Source organism: Myiozetetes cayanensis, unplaced genomic scaffold, assembly GCF_022539395.1.
Source record: "Myiozetetes cayanensis isolate MyiCay16 unplaced genomic scaffold, myiCay2020 scf6-25, whole genome shotgun sequence".
NCBI classification, from domain to species: domain Eukaryota; kingdom Metazoa; phylum Chordata; class Aves; order Passeriformes; family Tyrannidae; genus Myiozetetes; species Myiozetetes cayanensis.
Genome location: NW_026087853.1, coordinates 15,324,247 through 15,345,391, shown reverse-complemented (window position 1 = coordinate 15,345,391; position 21,145 = coordinate 15,324,247). Strand labels below are relative to the sequence as shown.

General features: G+C 41.4%; 1 protein-coding gene across 1 annotated transcript in view; it reads left to right on the top strand.

Moving 5' to 3' along the window:
* Positions 1-777: 777 nt before the first annotated feature.
* The window catches only part of KCNK13 (potassium two pore domain channel subfamily K member 13), a 58,755-nt gene continuing 38,387 nt past the window's right edge, over positions 778-21,145 (top strand). Inside the window, exon 1 of the mRNA XM_050335366.1 lies at positions 778-1,117. Within this exon, the coding sequence (XP_050191323.1) occupies positions 778-1,117 (340 nt within the window). The remainder of the gene's footprint in view (positions 1,118-21,145) is intronic.

The following is a 21,145-nucleotide window of genomic DNA, read 5'->3' as shown; positions in this document are numbered from 1 at the left end:
CAAAGGGCGGAAATTTTTATGGCTTCGATACCGGAGGCATATCATCGACTGAAGGGTTTCACTCCTGATCTCTCTAAGAGGCCCCTTTGTCCGGGGCACCCCTCGGCCCTACGACCGGGGCTGGGCACATGCCGGGAGGGAAGGGGGAGCCCCCCTTGTCCCTGTGACAGGTGGAGGCGGCGGGGCGGCCCGCCCTGCCAGCTGCTGTCCCGGAGCTCCGGAGACACCCTCGGGGTTGGCGGCCGCGCCTCTGCCGCGGGGAGCTGTCCTGGTGGGGGGCGGAGGACACCCTCGGGGGCGCGACCCGGGCCGAGGAGCCCCGCGGTGGCGGGGGAGGGCGGCGGGGCGAGCTGCCGCGGATCTCGCCTCGCCCCCGCCACCAGGCAGGAGGCGCCTGGCAGTGTCTTTCCCTGCGCCCCGCTCCGACGTGCTCGGGGCGGGGGCAGGAAGGGGATATGAAACTGCCGGGCACGGGAACCCGACGCGGCGGGCTGTGGGGCTGAGAGGCTCTGCGAGACGGGACGGGGACGGGCTGTTGCCTCTCCCGCAGGATGCGCTGCAGCCCGAAGCGCGTCCGCCGCGGGGCCGTGGCGGGGCAGCGCCCTGTCCCCGGGGCGGAGGTGCCGGCCGGCTCCCCGGAGCGCCGCTCGCCGCCGCCGGGCCCCGCGGCGCCCTGAGCCCCGCGCAGGGCGGGCGGGCGGTGCCGTGATGCCCGGCGGCGGCAGCGGGGCCCCGACGTAGCGTGGCGGCGCGGAGCCCGGTCCCGCGGGGCGGAGGATGGCGTGTCGCGGCGGCTGCTGCTGCTCCAGCGCGGGTCGCCTGAACGCGGACAACGCGCGGTTCCTCCTGCTGGCGGTGCTGATCCTGCTCTACATGCTGTGCGGCGCCGCCGTCTTCTCGGCCATCGAGCTGCCCACGGAGCGGGAGGCCAAGGAGCGCTGGGAGGAACGGCTGGAGAACTTCACGCGGCGCCACAACCTCAGCCGCGCCGAGCTCTGGGGCTTTCTCCGGGAGTACGAGGAGGCCAACGTGGCCGGCATCCGTGTCGATGACATCCGGCCCCGATGGGATTTCACCGGTGCTTTCTACTTCGTGGGCACCGTCGTTTCTACTATCGGTGAGCAGCGGGACGCGCTGGCGGCGGCGGCTGGACGGGTGGGCACCGGGGCGGCCGTGGCGGGGTCAGGGCCGGGGGACCGGGAACACGCAGCCCCTCTCCTCCTCCCCAGCTCCCGGGCTCACAGCGGGCTCCTGCCGGTGCCGGGCACGGTCCTGTCTCCTCGCTGCTCCCTTTTTACCTTCCGCTGTCAAAGACACGCTGCCGCGGTCGCACCACGCTTGCGGGAAGCGCTCACTTCTGGGAGCGCCCCCGGAGCCCCGGGCAGCACCGGCTGGCGCTGAGGACCGTGCTGCGGGCGGGCAGAGCAGCGGACACCACACTGCTCCCCTCGCCCGTCACTTGCCTGCGCGGAACAACTTGTCCGGGATACGGCGGCAGACTTTGTGAGAAACCAGCGCAACCAAAGCCGAAAGCTCTAAACGGTCGCTCTATGTCTTTAAATTCTGGGAAATCTTATAGCAAATCTTAGATGTGGAGGTACGTTGTTTCATAGGCTGTTAGCTCAGAAGGGCTCTTTCTGAGGATCGTCTGGTTCTTACAAGAACCATGAAATAGATTTTATGGTGTCCAGCTGCAAAGTGTGCAACTTGGAAAGGCTGGCTTTCAAACCACTTGGCTTTTTGCTCTTCAGGCTTTTCAAGACAGAACCATCAAGTCAGTGGGCACGGCTTATTTCGCTGTAATAATAAATAAATAAACACAAGTTATTCAGCCTGAAGGAGCCTTCAGGGGAAGGTGATATTGAATAGAAAATCTGAGGGGTGTGACAGGTGTACATTAAGATTAAAAGGGATAGCACCAGGAACTGACATAAGCACCCCAGGGTGCCCATGGGAGTCAACAGGAAGGCTTCATTCAAGCAGCTGCAGACAGCTAAAAGCCTTGGAGAAATGGAGCTTGCTTTAGTCAAAGACAGGCAATCTGTGTGCAGTTACCACAGTGACAAATGGGGTCACTAAGTCTTAGTAATGGTATATCCAATTCACATTAGACTCCCTCCATAAGCGAAACACACACTGAGGTGTTTAATCACCAACAGCAATTCTTCAGGAAGTGTCCATTAATAGTTTTTTCCTGCAGAGCAGTTTAGAGATGCCTTGCTTTTTGTGGTATGTGTGAGAGTTTGTGCTGTCCTGCAGCACACCCCTCCCTATTACTGACTTTTTTTAGATCTGGGTTTATTCTGTTGTTATAGATGTCATCAGTTTGGTTTAATATTTCCTCAGGGCCTCAAGACTGGGTGTTTTGTGTCCTTAAACCTAAAATCTGTAAGATGCAAGAACTATGCTTCACTGTTCTGCTGAACTGGTAATTTATAGTAACTTATAACATTGTTAAGCCCATTTTTGTGAATTTCTGTAGTTTGTTTGCCATTGTAACATCTCCCTTAAAGCGTGCTTCTTGTATGATCAAAATACTATGTTTATGCTAACCTCTACTACAGCCATAAAATCGTATAAAGAGCCAGGATGAGATCTCAGAAGTCCACCTTGTTTGCCTCTGTTCATAGAGGAGGTTGGTTATATGTGACTTCTTTTTTTTTTGTGATAGCTTTTGTCCAAGCTGCCATTTCAAACCTACACTGCCGGGGATTCCATAGCTTCCACAAGGAATCCAGCCTTGTTCATTATTATGCTGAGGTTTTCCTGATGTCTGCCTTACTGCAGTTCAGTCACTTGTTTTATTTTTGTCTTGCCATCCTTCATACCCAGAGAATGGCCTCTTAGGTACTCAAAGACCACTGTCACTGTGTCCCTTCAGTCTTCTCTCATTTCAGAAAACCGCAGTGTTGTAACCCCCTTTTCCAGTGATACAGTTGCTTCTCACGTGTATTAGCTGATGTTAGTAGTTGTACATTAACATATGTCTTCTATAAATGAGATTGTTAAGGAGAGAAGTGTATCTGTGGTATGACTAACTGTAGTTGCTCACAAACACAAGTATCCACTTATCCACTCACACTTCTTGGTAATATCTCTGGCTTGCTGATTTCCATTGCCCACATTTTACAGCTCCGTCAATGTTTCTGCGGAAAAGTCCTCAAGACTCCTTTTTCCTTCAGACTGTGTATGATCTGTAGGCTTTGACAATTGACATCCCGTCTCTTCTTTTTACCTGACATTGCTTTTCTAAGTCTTATCAATAGTGGCACTTTCTCAATGTGTTTTATCATTCTTTCTTAATCCAGACAGTGGCATTGCACACTTTCATCATATCAGTGGGGACATGATGTGGCCGAGGGAATGGCCTGAAGTTGTGTCAGGGGAGGTTTAGGTTGGATACAAGAAAAAGGTTCTTCAACCAGAGAGCTTTTGGACACTGGAACAGACTCCTCAGGGAAGCGTTGACAACAACAAGCCTGACGGAATTAAAGAAGCATCTGGATGATACTTTCAGGCACATGATGTGACTCTTGGGGTCACGTGGTGTGACTTTGGTGCAGGGTCAAGGGTTGAACTCAATGATCCTCGTGGGTCCCTTCCAACTCAGCATATTCTGTGATACTGTGGCATGTCTCTTTCGTAATCTTCTCATAGCACTTCTGCTTTGTGAGACTGATTGTGCATTTCAGTGTTTTAACTTAGCTTGTGCTCCAGGCTGGGCTCTGCAGGCATTCACAGGATTGTGCTTTGACCAGGTCCCCTCAGATGTGCCACTCAGGAGCATTTTCCTGCAGGGTCTCCAACCACACACTCATGTGTGTCAACCATACTGGCATCCTAACAATAGATTTTATTTTACACACCTAAAATAGAGGGAGCCACAAGGATCATTGAGTCCAACTCCTGGCCCTGCACAGGGCACCCAAAGAGTCACACCATGTGGCCAAGAGCATTGATCAAATGTTTCTTGAACTCTGTCAGGCTGGTGTTGTGACCTCTTCCCTGGGGAACCAGTTCCAGTGTCCAACCACCCTCTGGGTGAAGAACCTTTTTCTGATGTCCAACCTAAACCTCCCCTGACTCAGCTTCAGGTCCTGTCACTGGTCACCACAGAGAAGAGATCAGTGGCTGCCTCTCTGCTTTCCCTCTTGAGGAAGTTGTAGACTAATATGAGGTCTCCCTCCAGTCTCCTCCAGGCTGAACAAGCCAAGTTACCTCAGTCACTCCACATAAGGGTTCCCCTCTAAGCCCTTCCCCATATTCATGGTCCTCTTTGGATGTTCTCTAGTAGAATCATAGAATCAGATGGGTTGGAAAGGACCTCTGAGATCATCAAGTCCAACCCTTGATCCACTACCACCACAGTTACTACACTATGGCACTCAGTGCCACGTCCATTCTCTTCTTAAACACCTCCAGGGACGGAGAATCCACCACCTCCCTGGGCAGCCCATTGCAATGCCTGATTACCCTCTCTGTAAAGAATTTCTTCCTAATATCCAACCTGAACGTCCCCTGGCAGAGCTTAAGACTGTACCCTCTTATCTTACTGATAGTTCCTGGGAAAAGAGACCGACCTCCACCTGGCTACAGCCTCCTTTCAGGAAGTTGTAGAGAGTGATGAGGTCACTCCTGAGCCTCCTCTTCTCCAGGCTAAACAACCCCAGCTCCCTCAGCTTCTCCTCACAGGACTTGTGCTCGAGTCCCTTCACCAGCCTGGTTGCTCTTCTCTGGACCTGCTCCAGCACCTCAATGTCTTTCCTGTGTTTAATATCTTTCTTGTACTGCAGTGACCAAAACTACACAGGTCTTGAGGTGAGGCTGCACCAACACAGAGTAGAACAGTCCAGTCAGCTCCCTTGACTGGCTGGCAATGCTGTGTTTATTTGAATTTGTACAACACAAGGTGTCTTGTTCTTCTAACTGACATCTTTCTCCTTTAAATATTGTTTATGTTGCAAGCAGTCCTAATAATTCAAAACTACCTCCTTTAGCCACTGAGCCATAACCAAGGCTCCATAATCCCAGGTGGGACAATAAAATAAGCTCACAGGAGCTATTGTTTTCTTTCTCGTCAATTCATTCAGTTTCTGGAGTTTTCTTATCATAGGTTCTGGTCTATGGTGCTGACACTCAAGGAAGTTGTGCACATGCAACGTGTCCTGCTGTTTAGATGAAAGCAGTACAAGTCAGTGGTTTTAGTTACACGCCTAGATGCACCCCTCATTCATTAATGAAGTGTAATTGTCATCTGTGTGCTTCATTTTATCCAGGCCAACAATGAGAGTAGAACTCGTTGTTGAGGTTAAGCTCATTTTTATGCCTATAAAATGTATTGTCATTTTGGCCTTTGAATACCAGTTGCCTAATTGTGAGCTTCAGAAAACACCACCAGACCCCAAATCCTGTTCCAAATGTAAACCCATAGAAATTTTTATCCTAAAGAGATTCTTCTTGTCCTTAAAAACACCAGCATGCAGCTGTGTGATTAAAGTTCTGACACAAGATGGGGAGTTTGGGTTTCTCTTTCCTGTTTTGACCACAGCTTTCACATTCTAGTTATTCTTGGTGAAGGCTTCATGTAATGGAGGGCAATGTGTAAACTATAATTAGTTTCCAAGATAACAAAATATTCTAAGAACTCCTAGTTACAGTGCAGAAAACTGAACATTCTATTCTATTGAGTAGAAATAGTATACACAATACAGCCTCTTAAAAATGTCATTGCAGTAATTAATGTATCAACAACTGTATGGTGATAATTTAAAAGTGAAAAGTGCATCTGACTGAATAAGTAACACTGAAAAAGGAGATAGGCAAGATAATGCTTTGAAATATTTTACAAGGATATACAAGGAACAAAATAAAAAAAGAAGTTACACTGATTTTTTTTTTGAGTCTGTTTGTCCAGAAGGTATTGAAACAATCTCGCTGGTCTTCGTTATGTAAATAGAACAGAACAGGTTTGGGTTTGGATATTTTTCAGGTTTTTGGTTTGTTTGTTGGGTTTTTTTTCAAATAATGTAGCACTTGCTTTCATTAAAGATAAAGATAGAAAATATGTCACTCAATAGGTGTGTTAAAAGTGGAGATACAAAAGATAAAGTATCAGTAAGGCTTTTCCTGTTCCAAGAGGAAACAGAAAGCAACTAGAAAAATGAAATTAGAAGGAGGGAAGAATGAAGAGGTTTACTTGACACAGAGGGAGCTGGCAGAGTAAAAAAAAAAAAAAAAAGAAGAACGTTTCCATGTTTCCTCTCTCATTTTGATATTTTGAGAAGAAAGTTTTGTCTCATGTATATGAGACAAAGAAACTCTTCGATTAATTAGAAGCCATCTTTAAAAGTGTGTTGTAATACACCTGCAGTGATAGCCCTGAGAACCTAAAAGGCCTGTGTTCTCTGAGAACGAGGATGGGGCTGATTCCATTCTCTTCAGCTTGGGAAGGTGCCTCAGGAGAGGCATCTCTAGAGCAAAAGGCTTTTTAGGGAAGTTGCAGGTAAACTGAAGCCATTTACTTGCCTTACAGAGACTACCAAGCACTTAACTCACTTAAGTAGTAAACACCACCAGCCTAGGACTACACCTGTTAATGAACTAGAACATGCCCCAGCCTTGAAAGACAAACTTAACTGAATGGTTCACTCTTAAATTTACTGAAAGCTTTCTGTAATATGTGACAAATCTGTATAAAGCAAAGATGTAGGGAAAATGTGAAAAAGAGAATGTTGTATATAATGATGGAGTTATCACCAGTCTCTGCTATATGCAGAACAGAGTAGAAATCTTAAATAAAGCAAACCATGTAATAAAAAAGGAAGTATAAAATTAAATCAACCTGGAAATCTTGCTTTTAGAAACAGGATCTAAAAAAGGTACAGGTGTGATAGCCTAGCATGTTCTCTCTTGGACACTGGTTAAAATACAAGTTAAACCACATGGTTGTAACCCACAAGGTTAGGGGAAAGGCCGGGTCAGTTTTCACATGGAAATTTTCTTACTTCTACTAGTGTCAGAGTCTTAAGTCATCCAATTTTACAGAAGATATCTAAAGTAAGTCAGATGAATTAATATGTCCTAATGTACCTGTTGCTCTTCCCTGACTGGAATAAAACAACTGATGTGTCAAGTGCAAAGGTTGATATTTATACTAGTGTTGAAATTTAGTGTTGAAATTTAGGTGAAATAAATCCCACCCTACCAGCCTCCAGATGGGCACCCAGGCAGTAACAGAATCAGATCAACACACCACTGCTGACAAAATGACTCTAACATCTCTGCCACAGGTTCTTTCTCCCTCTTAAATGAGATCTGTACTCTGTAAAGGAAATAATGTTAGCATTTACATTCTCTTAAGAGATTGGAATTAGTTCTTTTTGTGAGGAGTTGGTATTCTCCAGGGCATGATTTTATCATAATAGGGCATTTCTCTATTTACAGGTGTATGTACTGGAAGCTGAGCACAAGCTCTCTAGCAAGTTTTTGAAACATATAAGCAACTTAAGAAAAAAACTTTCTGTATTTGACTTTAACCTAGGAAGTGTAGAAGGCAAATTCTGTGACCACAGAGTGGCAGAGTTCATTATTCTTTAGAGAAAAAGCAGAAAGTACAGGAAAACAGGGGATTTTGAGAGCCAAACATTAAATAAAGAAGGATCTACAATTTGGAATCTCAGAGGAATCCAAACTGAAGAAGGCAGGCTATCAGTTTTCTGTACAAGAGATATGAATGATGCTGGCTCACAGGATCCAGTTGTGAAATGTAGAAAGACAGGTACTGTAATAAAAGACACACGTGTCTAAATTTTAAGTTAGTTGTTGTTTTCTGTCACAAGAAGGAAACCTATAGAGAATGGGTAGAAAATTAGATCAGTGAAGACAAAATGAATAATATGGAAATACAGGGAACAGATACAAAATGATGTGCTATTAACAAGGAGTGTCAAGGGTGATGTGAACTGATTCATCAGCACAATATTGTTGGAAAAGACTAAGAAAAATATTGGTCTGCTGTATAGAAAAGAGGAAGAGCTCTCAAGAAATGATTCCAAGAAGGCTGAAATGTTTAATGGCTTTTTCTGCATCAGTCTTTTGAAAAGGTCAACTCTGAAGTGATGTGTGGTACAATTAACACTTGTGAGAAAGGGGAAAAATAAAAGAACAGGTTAGAAACCCTAAATCTGTCAGACCTTTTCAAATCACTTAGGCCAACTCAACTGCATTCTAGAATATTCAAAGAAATTACTAGAACTATAAGGAGTACTTTGGCAACTTATGGAAGGGGCTGAAATTCCAGGTGACTTAAAAGGACAAGCATTTTCCCAGTCTTTAAAAAAGGAATGATGGCAGGAAGGAATTTTCAAAGAATGGGCTTAAATTGCAACAAAGAATATTCAGGTTGTATAAGAAAAAAAGTTTCCTAAGTGAAGCAATTGTGCAGTCTCCCTAGAGATACCATAGAGACTTCATCACCAGAGTCCCTTCATCATCATCATCATCATGGCTAGGCTTCGCGAACAAAGATTTGAGAAGGGCTCTACCCACACTTGCTGCAAGTGTGCTGAACCAGAGTCCCTTACACTCAGGTTAACCAGGCACCCTAAAAGAATTACATCAGAATCTTTAATTCCATCATTGGTCAGTGAGTGGACAAGATGACCTTTTTCTGCCTCTACTGAGGCATTTTTTCCCCAGGTTCTATTGTAGTATGTATTCATTATCCCTGTTATCCAAAAAAAAAAAAAAAGAAAGACAAAGTGTTGAACACACAGCATGTAAAGTCTTGTTCTTTGGCAATTTTTCACTTGTATTTTTAGAGTGCAGGTAAAATAATTTGACAAATTTACATGGAACTTCTTAGATATTGTTTTTAACTTTTGGGAAATCAAACCAACATTTTAATTTTAGGATGAAGCAGGCTATGAGATGTGCAATTATGCTACCCTGCTTAGTATACATCTCAAATTAAATAAACTTTAAACCAGCCCAAAATAGAACTGATCGTGGACTGAGAAGCACTTACTTAATTAAAGCAATGAGATCAGATATAACAATAACTTAACTGCTGCTGGAATAAAAAAAAAAAAACAAAACAAAACCAAACAACAAACCTGGATGGGCAGCTAAAAATAAACAGAACATTACTTTAAATAATTTAGTCCTACAAGGAGCTAAGTACTTTGCTGGAAGTCTGTGATTTGGCAGCTGTAATTACTTGTACCTCCCTCTGCTTGTGTTTCATGTACTGGTATGTTTTGGAGACAGAGAGCATGAAGAAAGTACTTCTACTGTCCTTTTTTTGCACAAAACACTGATGAAAATGGAACATAGTCCTTTGGGTGGCATGCAGCAGGGACCTTTGTAGGAGCTCTGTGTACCTGAAGGAAATGTTGCCAGTTTGCTGGGTGGACAATTGGAAGGAGTCTCCATCCCCAGTCTGTTCCACTGCAGCCCTCTGAAGAGAGGGGAGGAGAAGAAGAGCACATCATGTCCGTGGCTGCCAGTCTGAGCGTGCAAACACTGGGACAAGAAAAACTCCAGTAGGTGTTGGGTTTCTCCAGATGGACCAACTGGAGAATGGGTCTGTTCTCCAGCCAGGTTGCTCTCAGCCAGTGCACCTCGTGAACTGATAACCATGCTGAAATTCTACTTTGTCTGCCTAATACTTACTTCTAAAGCATCTATCATATTCCAAGCCAGAAGTTCCCTAGGGAGCATATACTACTAGAGATCAGTTTTATGTGCTGCTGTTTATGTACTGCAGCACTCAGCAAGTGAGGTTTTCTGATGGGAGTGTTGACACGTGCAATGCTAAATTTCCTATTTCCTGAAGGAAAAAAAGCTCCTTTAATTGAAAGCAGAAGCCTAATCAGGGCTGAGAACATTAGACATACCATGAAGTGGGATAAGTTGGATGGAGAAAAGAAAAACACTAATTTAAACAAATTACTTGCTGGTTATAGGAGCAGTCTTAGTTTGTCCAGTGGATGAATTCTAGGAATAAAGAGGGCCTGGATATGCCAGATAGTGATGCTGTTAAAATGAAATGAGAGGAACTATACTTACTTAAGTGATTAATAACTAGTCAGTTCAAATAATGATTTATATTATAGTTATTAATATGAAATAATTATTTTGACTTAGGTTAAACCATGTATGCAAAGAAGGAGAATTTTGTCCTAAATTAAGTCATAAATGCTGGGGGAAGGCTTGCAAACTTGAATCCCAATATTAGCTGACTGTCTTAACTGATTTAGAGTAATTAGGTCAAGATATAAAATACTGAAAATAAAGGCTTTGTTACTATTTATGTTTACTTATGGATAGCACAGTATGCAATGCATGCTCAGTGGAATTATTTCAGCTGTTAGAGTGAAACATTTGTTCAAGTGACTGATACACCAACAGCTAATATATTAAAACTTTTTCAGTGTGGTAAAATACTTCAAAACAGAATTGTTTCAATATTAAAAATGAAAAAAAAAAATTTTTTTATATGAATGGTGAAATATCTTTGAAATACCATTCTGTAATTTGTATTGCCAGAAAATATATTTAGGATTATAACATTGTGATTTTTGAGGCATTCATGAGACATGTGTTTCATTGATTTCACACTGCCATCCCTGAAGGCAGAATATGGCTTGTGAAAGTGTTTCAGTCTTCTTGACTTGTGAAAATTCAATATATCAGTAGGTGCTGTTGATTGCAAATATAGCCCAGGCTTTTTGCAACCACAAACCAATTTTGAATTTGAGGTGGTTTTGTTCTCACTGTGAGAATGTTAATAAGGCCTTAAGTGTGATTTTATTCACACAAAAATAATCATACCTATTTTAAGTGTGACAGTTTTGAATAGAAAACAGTTCTGCTGATAGTCTGATAGTCATCAGTTATGAGAAAACTAAAGAAGTGGAAAGTATATATTCCATCAGGGTGAAACTGTAACATTGTAAAAAAAAAAAAACAAACACAAAAGTAGCAAAACATTGACTTTAAAAGTACTAAAGGTGCAGACTGAAAAAAAAAAATTATATATATAGTTTTCTGCAATGGTCTTTTGCAGTAATTAGTCAGAACTTCACAGTAACAGCTGTCCAGCCTTCTTGCTAGAATAGACTGTTCCTTGTGTGCACCTGTGCTTGTGATTCTCTCATTCATGCCTGCCTGTATGGACAGCTGAGCTTTTTTCATTCTCTCTGGTAGAGGACAATGCCTGCCAAACAGGCATAATACTGAATTTTGTGTTCTTATGCACACAGAAAAAAGTAATTTATATAGTCAAGCTTAAAAATCCTGAACATCTTAGAGTGAAACTGTGTTCCATGAATTGTTTTGAAAATAAGGAAATGTTATAATCCAGTTAGAAGCAGAAACTTTTTTTTCTGAAGTTATTTCTATAAAATATAAATAGAATAAGGCTGTTAAGGCAGAATTTTCTCTTTAACTACAACTTTTCTTTCATATTGCAAATTAATTCCTTTTTTTAATATAACTTCCTTTTGTAGTCTTCCTACATCATCTCTTTTCATTCCCTGTATGCTGTACACTGGCATCTGTTTCACTGTTTATTCTAAGAAAAGTATTTTGTAATGGCCAGTTTCTCTTATTTTTCTAAGTAGGAGTTAATTTTGTTACACAGGCTGCCCTTCTTCCTTTCATCTTTCATGTATAGTGCTTTAAACAGGAATTCTCATCTGCTCAAAGAACTAGAGTCTGCATCATCCATCTCAGGCTGCAAAATTCCTATTTCCTTGAGTCAGCAGATGCAAGTTTGGATTGAGGATTAATGAGAAAGTTCATGAGACTGTCCTATGTGCTCCAGGGAGCTGTACTGGCCATTCCTTCCTCTTTCACCAAAATTTAAATGTCCTTGTGCTGAAGGCGTTTTGCCTTTGAGACAAGATGTAAATCAAAACCCTGTAACATTAGAACGGTCCTGGCACCCTCTTTAAGGGTAAAACTTTAGCCTTGCCTATATTTTAATTTGGATGCTCCTGGTACAGGTACATAAAAGGAATTCTCACCATGTTTTCAGCTCGACATTGTATTCTGGCTGTTCTCTGATATCCCATGGAGACATAACTTTAGAAGTTATAATATTGAAGTACTGCAAAAAGAAATAAAACATTTACTCATGGGTGCCTTTAGTTACTCTTGAGGCCCATTAATGACAATTTCAAGGTTCCCTACATTTCTTTCTTCTAATTTCTTTGCCTAGAATCCAAAAGCGCAGAACAATAGGAGGTAGCATGTAACAGGTTTATCATAACAAAGTATTAAATATTTTGTAATTTATGCAGCTGGAGATGCATTAAAAAAAAAAAAAAAAGCTTTTCAAATTGTCCTTTTATAAGGAGAAATGCTCCTATCAGTGGTGGCTTTTCTCTGTTGCTCCCCCTGAATGAATTATCTCCTCCTTCAGGAGCTAATTCAGGAGAGTACTAGGAAAAGAAATTAACTGGATGAGGTTTTATTGAAGAAACTTTTGAACAGTTTTTCTGATGTGTTTAAAATTGAGCATGTAATTAACAAGGTGGGTGAGTTTCCAATCAGTTTAAAAGTCATCTTTTGCACTGTACTTCTGTACTGATTGTAAAGTGTTTTACTATCCAAATCAAAGACAAAATACTAGTTTTGGAAATAAGATTTTATTTAGTCTACAGGTCTATGTCTTGTCTTGGAGGTCTGTTGCACTGATGCAATTGCAAATAATTTTAAGATTTTTTTTTTTAATCTTACCAGTACTCAAAGGAATAAATACTATGTTTCATACAACCTGTCTGCAGAGGTTCTCTCTCTAAAGAAGACATTGGTATACCTCAAAATACACACAGAACAGATCTGCTTTGTTTACTGGGTGATTTTACCGTTATGTTTCCTAACAGACTTGCACTTTAAAAATCAAATTTTGTTCCCATTGAACAAACCCATCAAATATTATCCATTAATACTAGTTTATGTATTTGCTCTTCCCAAAGTTCTTTCCCATTATCTCTGAGGCTCAATAACCTAAACATGTCCTAGAAAAGGATGTATAAATCCTACTTTTAACCTTCTGTCCATCCTTAAAGGCAGAGCTGCAGTCATCTGGGTACCACCACTCTTTTAAAAGAAAATGCCTGGGCAGTGGGCTGGCAGAAATGAGGAGGGGATGGCCAGTAGTGATCAAGGCAACTGCAGGAAAAGAAGGATGTCCTTGTAATAGGCCAGTAGGCAGACAAGTGTTTAGGATGAGGATCACAAGCTTAGAGTCACCTGCTGAGCTTCACCAGCAGCACAGGCACTCACTGTGCCCTGCTCAAACTGAAGTGATCCATCTGTCTTTTAGTGACACTGAATATTTTCCAGGCTAAATGCCTTTGTCTCTCATTCACAGGTACTTCAGATATTTTGAAGGCATAGGTTTGGAAAAAGAGCATGTTCAGTATAGACACTTGCCTTTCAACAATGATGCTGTACTCCAAAATCTTCTGGCTTGCATGCTCCTGAATTGCTTGATTTAATGGTGCACTTGGCAGTGTCAGGTTAGCAATTGGACTCAATGATCGTAAGGTCTTTTCCAACTGAAATAATTCTATTTTTATATATATATATAATTATTCAATAACCAGTCCTAAGATAGATTTTGTCCCTTACACATGACAATTAGAGCATCACAGAGGTACTTTTTCCTGCAATATTTAATTTCTTTATGAATGACTTAGAGTTTGAGGTTTGTTGCTACTGGCATACCTGTAGTTCCTGAAGATGAAATACCTGTAATATAATAAAAGAATCCATTCATTAACAATGTCTGTTCATTTATTTCACACAGGGAATGCTATTCTTCTCACCATTTCAATGGGAAACATTTTAGTCACTTAGAGCATATGTGGAAAATGTTGTAACTTGGAGCAGATACAGCTGGTACAGTTTTCTTTAACTGTGGCAAAGGCTTAAAATTTGTGTAATTTCTTTATTGTATTTCTTTATTGTTTATTCTTCATTGTAAACAAGAGCTGTGAACTTAAAACTTCATTTTCAACATGGATGGATAGGGATGCGACCCATCCTATGGCTGTTGTAAGAATTTCGTGAACGAGGAACTAACATGAACCCAGAACATATTTAGTGTAAAAATGACCTCTATGTACATCACTGTCTGTCTTGTCTCAGCTTCAGCCTGGCATTCCTGCTCAGAACCTTCTCCCAGCCTGTCCCAGGCATCCTGGGAACCTTCCCAAGGTTTTAAAAAATAATGCAGATTTCTGCACAGTCCTTGTCATGGAGATACAGATCACATTGCTACAGCTGCACCATGAGTGCCACTGACAGGACCAACCTTGATGGCAGGAAATTCTCCTCCAGCATAAGGAGTCACTTTGCTCTGAAACAGCCACATTGGTATTTAAGCAATCACCAAAGTTGATGAGGAAAGGGCACAACAAGTGCGATAACTATCGCTGACTCTGCATACTTTTGGGGCATCCTTTGTCAGAGTCTCTTGTGCAATCCTAGCTAGGAAACTGGTCTGATTCAGTGGAGTCCCTGGGTTGATCCATTTGCACACACCCACACACCCCCATACCCACTTGTACGCACACCCCACCCACTTGCTCAGGAGAAAATTTCCTTGCAGTAGAGCAATCTTTCTGACCATCTGGGGTGTAATTCTGAGCATACTAGGGTAGTGCTGGTTAGAATAAATAACTAAAATTTGTGGGTTTTCATCTCTTTTTTTTTTTCTTTTCCTAGAGCAATGCATTATATCAACAGCACTTTCAATTGCAAACAGATATTTTTTTTCCATGACAGAACATGTTTCATGAAAACAAAGTAATAGGGAGTAGCCCAAATCAAACATGAAAATGAGTATCTAGAAGCATACAAAAATATCAGGTCATTTTTCTACATGTTTATTTGCTTCTAGAGCTGTGAGATACAACAGTCTCAGAATTACCTCCCCAGCAGATTAAAGGGAGAGCATTGGTAAGTGTTTGCAATCCTGACAAAATCATGTCTACTCCTGACAAAATGAGTAATAAAAAAAAACCCCAAAAGCATGAAACACATTAAAGTGTTAGTTTGAGATATCTTAGAGGTGACAGAGAATTAGCACTTGGTCAGCGGAGAGTGAAATGAAAGCAAGAAATATGGGTGAGCAGAAACGCTGCTCTGACTTCCACAGCGCTTCCCAGCACATGCTCCAAGTGCAGGTCCGAGGTACAGCTGTCTGCAGCAAGGAGACTGTGGGTGTCAGAAGCCGGATTTTGCCTTGCTATGATATTAGAAGGGTCAAGTGACTAAGCTGTAAGTTAAAATAGCTGTGGAAGAAAGAAATAAATGTAAAGGGCTACGAATTTACAGGAAAACAATGAGTATGCACAGCAGGGGAGACTTGTCTGGTTTGGCTGAAGCATTAGAATCACATCATTTATTTACCTTTCATCTTACTTGCATCTTGGTTAAAAATACAGTCCCTTGTTCTCCCCACCCCTTGCTGTTCTGACTGTTATCCTATCTACTAACTGGAGCTGTGCCCAAACTATATAACTGGGAAAACTGAACCCTCATGCCATGGTTGATGCCTGTGATTTGTGAGAAGGAAGATGTTATCATCAAAGCAGTATGTAGAAGTTTTTTGCTAATACTGGCTATTCTAAGTCTCCTTTAATCAGAAATGGGGTATCTGTCTTACTGTCTCTCAGTATCCAGTCCACTATTCCCCCACTGCCTTGGAATTATGCCTCTTGTAGCTGAGGAAGGACTTGTTTTTGACAAAGATATTTTTTCCCTCACTCTTCAGTTCTGTTCTGTAAATCTTATTTTCCATGTAATGCCTCGTGGGCCCTGGCCCTTTATTCTGCTGTAATGCTAAAAATATGGAGTCCAGATAACACAGAGGTGAGTATTAAGTCTCCTGACAGCAGCTGAATTTCATCTTCTGACCTGAAATAATGAGTATTTCTCTTTATCTGAGCTCTTGTAAATCCAAACATTTGGTCATCACTTTGTTTAATGGTAAATTAGGCTGCAGAATATCTGTGACTTCATTTCTGCAATGCTACTGCTTAATACAGACTAATGTATAAAATGTGTTTCTTAGCAGAACTATTTACAAACCAGATACTCTTTGAGAAAGGAGCTTGCTGGTAGTCAGTAACTGGCCCACTAAACCCCTTAACTCTGCAACTGTCCCAAGGCACAGTGTTGGTGCTCAGAGTGCAACAGGAGAGTTTGCAATTAGCACCATGTTCAAAGGAGTTACAGGTGACCTAGTGGAGCTAGTTCAGGCTCAAGATAATATTTGCACAGAGGCTCCAAAAGTTTCTACAGATCGTATACAAAAGTTATCTGCAGGAATACTTGGTTTTTTCCTCATTTTTCAGAGCGACATGGAGCAGACAGATATGTCATGTCAGGGGTTCTGCGTGCTGCCAAGTGCCCCAAGGACTCCACTTGCTGAATCTGAAAAGGAGTGGGGTTTGGAGCGTTTCTGGTATTGGGACAGTTGGAGACCTTTTCCTGGAATAAGGGTAGTTTTTCCCCATGCCAAGGGAAGCCTAAGAAGTGCTTTGTGTCTGAGAGCTGCCAGCACAGCTGGGCTGTCATGAACCTCCGGCTCTGTGACAAACTCTTGCTTGGTCTCTTACTTGTCACCAGACAACACACAGAGCAGGGCTGTCTCTGAGCCACACACAAGGAAACAGGGGTTTTTAGCAGACCACTAAGGAAGATGGCTTCTCAACTGTCAGAATCCTGTTTCTGTTTTGGGAAAACTATGTCAAAACCAAAATGTTTCCGTGAATCGTTTGGGTTTGAAGCTTTGTTGTATCCCATGAAAAAATGTTTTGTTAGAAAATTCCTAGTTAATTCTACTACAGAGAAACAATTAGAATATAAGTAATTTTCTTTCTTTGTTCCGTTATTGTTTTTCATTTTTAAAAGATACCCTTTTTTAAAATTAGAAACTAATCAAGCCTCTGGCAACAAGGGCTTTTCTTCAAGTCAAGTAACTATTATGGGACTTAGTAAGAAGTCAGTGCGTTCTGCCTGGTGAAGTTCATCTATGGTGGCCAATGGAATCTTACTTGAATCCAGAAAAAACAAACTTTTTTGTTCCATAGAGGAAGTCAGAAGCCTCTGTCTTAACCACAGAACTAAATTCAAATTCTCCTTGGCAAAAAACCCAACAGTGCTGATCAACATGAACATAAGACAGTGAAGTCAGCCCTCCCCACCGTTCTGGGGCTTGTGCTCTTGCAGGGCTTTGACTCAGAGAACAGATAACCCAAACCAGTGATCAAACACGGATGTAGACCATGAGAGGTGTGTAGTCCCCTTTCATTGTTTTAATGAGACTTTGTCCAGAGCAAAACAACAGGATCCTGTTGCATTTTAAGTATTTTGTAAACTTTGTTTTAATGAAGCTTCCTAAGAGTCAGGAGTTCTGCAGACATTTCAGCTCTTCACATATAATTGCTGCTTAATAAAAATATTTAAGTGGAATAACTTTACTTGTTGATGCTCCCAGCAGCAGTGATGCAGAAAATATTCATGCAAGAAAGGAAGGTGGGTAATGACAAACTTTAAGAACATGCTTTGCATTAGATGTAAACGTAATTGATTGTCATTATTTCATTAATTAGGAGGTGATCAAAGGCCTATAGAGAGAAGCAAAAGCTTCAATTACATCAAAACCAACTTTTAGGTACTTGGAGTAACAGCCATTTTGAAAGAATGGCAAGTGCTTTTGAACCATATGACTACTAATTTTCTAGCAATGTATTGTCTTTAGCACTTGCCCTTCCAGAAGACTTCCAAAAAGTAAATCTATACAAGATCCCACACAACTAAGCAACATAGAAGAATAAGATACTCAGCAGAGTAGATGCATAATTAAACACTGGGTCAGACCATGAAATACCATGAACTGGTTAGGTTTTGTTTTCTAAAATAATGAATTCAGTTTTGGTCAAATAGAAGAAGTAGCTGAGGTTTGTTTCTAAAATGGAGAGTGTAGTATTTGCAACTGGTCCATGTGGAGAAGAATATCCCTCTCAGAACCTCCCTGGGTCTTGTTTTTTATTGCAGGACTCAGTAAAGCTGTGGAGTCTGAAGTCAGCAGGAGTCCAACAGACACTACTATGAATGGCTTTTCCATTTCATATGTAGTTGATTTCAACAGCCACAGACTTTGCACCCAATCTTCCTTTCCTACCCCTTCTTCTTTCCTTGTTGTCTTCTTGATCATTTGTTCCTAACCATTACCTCGCCCTTGATGGCAGCACAGGCATGACTGAGGCTTTTGGGCTGTGTTGGACTGCATTTTGGCTTCTCTGAAGAGTACTTCTCTGGAACAGAGCTCTGGAGAAGCTCTCTGGGGCTTTTACCTGAGCCCGCTGTCTTGTGGGACAAGCTAAGGAACTAACAGAAGGGGTTTTTCCAGGAGTAGATTCATATGAAGAACCTCATTTTCCTAGGGCAGGGATGAAAAATGACTCCTTTAACAGCAGTCATAAGTGGTGACAATTAGTGTGAGCACTTTGCTATACTAGTAAAATGAAAGAGTAGAGGTGACACAATCACCTTCCCTGGCAGCTCTGCGTCCATACTCCATTCCTCCTCCTGTTATGGTCTGCACCATGGCCCAGGTCCCTAAGAAGGGACAGAAAAGGATTGGTCCCAACCTTGTGTTCAAGTTGGTGGTTTAGATACTGCTCTGGGGAACAAAAGCAATGCTTTAAACCTCCCTGTGGTCAAATAGGACTTAGAGTTGAAGCTTCTGACTTCCCAGATGCTTGGTTACTTCAGTCCTCGCCCACTGTATGCAATAAAATTGGACACCACCACTTGTGATTCTGAACAGAATTTGTAATTGCCAGTATCTAATAAAGTCAGCAAATAGAAGTCAAGGATGCAAAGAGAGTCATCCTTTCCAACTCAGAATATTCTATGACTCTGGGTCTCTTTGCATGACTTCTAGAACACAAGGTTTGGATAGTCAGGCTGAACTGCTGTAGGGTATTCACGGCAACTGATATTTAGGTGCATTGGCTATTTTGTGGAGAAACAATGAAATACAATCTGAAATACAGTCCAAATTTATGCAAGTGCTTGATTTTACACATCCTCTGTAATGACCCTGCAGTAACGGAACGACTTACTTTTTTACTAGGGTCAAGTAAAAAATATAAACAGGTCTCTGCAGAAATGGATTTAATTTTTTTCTTCTGCAAAGACACACAAAACATATAATAAATGTACTTGAAACTTCTTTTTTGCTTTTTTTTCCTCCATTTATTTCTTCATAGGACAGTGAAGTATGGCTGGTTTTCTTGATAATATCATTTCTTAAAGTGAGGTGAAACAAGTGAAGTATTCTGTAAAACCACAAACAACCTCAGGAGAAAAAAATAGCTGTTTTTTAGATTATTAATTTCAAGTTTTTAATATCCATCTAATTTTACTTTTAAAATTTTCTTTTTAAACTATTGTGAAAAAAAAAATAAGCTTGAAGCTCTGATGTGTGAAGAAAAGAATAAACCTAATACTTGCTGGTGAGTAAATCCTCCTGCTGTTGATCTGAGAACTGCAAAATCTGCCAAAACTACTCATAGCAGCACCATGGGAACCTCTGGAACCATCAAAGGGTTCAGTGATTACTGTCAAAACATGCACAAATCAGCAATAAAAACAGCAGCCCTGCAGCATTTCAGACACTATTATCTCCTTTGAACCTTTCTGGATTGTAATGGATATCAGTTCAGTTTCATTAAATTAAGAGTATTTTGTTGAAAAAACAATCATTGTCCGCTTTGACATAACATAATGAACCGTGGCAATAACAGTTTCATGGTCATTACTCAACTGTATGCCTGAAGTGTGAAGTGTAAACTGTGTGGCTTCCTGCCCTTGTATCACAAGGTCTTGGCACAGGGGGCTGCACTGCCAGGGACTTCCTTGATGTACTGCCAGGGCCATCGTGGCTACAGACTGTGTTAATCTGCAGGTGCCAGGCTGTGATATTAGCTTAGACTTGGGTAAAAATTGCTTTTTTTTAGTGCATCAGCACTAAGAAATGAAGATTTCTAATCTTACAGGCTCCTTCCTTCACAGAAGTTATGGAGGAGGGCTGCCCAGGCTGTTGTGTCACCTCTGTATGAATGTATATTTGACACACCATGCTATAGGCAACCTGCATTCATTTACACACCTACGCAAAAGTGAAGTAGTAAATAGAAATAAACCAAATCTGCAAAATTTTCCTCAAATTTATCAATGTTTGATATGAGATTTTCCTGTTTGCAGACAGTATGTTTTCATGTAGAAGCAATATGTATGATTTATCTGACTTCTGTGTTTGGTAGGTAATCAAAAGGCAGGAGTAATGCTCCTGTACTGAACACCAAAATATGTGTATCTGATCAAAGTCATAGAGACATGATGACCAGTATGACTGTGTAGTCCATGTAGAGAAACTGATTTTAGGGGTTATTTTGGAGATGGTTCTAGTTGTATCAGGTGCACTGGCACATCTGGCAGTAACTTCAGGAAACAAAGCAGAGGTTGTAACTTAGATTTCAACTGAACTGGGAGTATGTGATATCCCAAATGGCCTAGATGTTTCCTAGGATTTATTGAAAATTAAGAATTTATCAGTTCTGTCAGATTTCTTTTTAATTTTTTACCTGAACTCAATTTCCTTTAATTTATTCCTTTTATTCCCTCAACCAACTCTTGCTCCAGGAAACACTGAGTATCTTCTGATCCCCTTCATTTCACAAAAATCAGCACGTGCTGACTTATCAAGAGCTACATTGCTAAATGCTGGGCGATGTGAATATGCTGATCTCAGTTAAGCAAAATATACAGAAGAACTCTTATTTTCAGAAAATCTGTAGGATCATAATTATCTTGGGAGACTTCTAGCCCAGTTTCAGATGTGACAGAGGCTTATCAACAGCTCCAAAAATTAGTCAAGAAGAATATGACTGACTGATAATCAGAGGCATAGGCAGGTTGTCACATAAACTCCATTTTATTTGAAAGCCCAACTAATACCATATATATCTATATACTTTTTCCCCTCCCAGTTTCTATCACTACAGGGCTTTCCTATGCCAAGCTTTTCTTTAGATTTCTGAAAGCCTTGAACTTC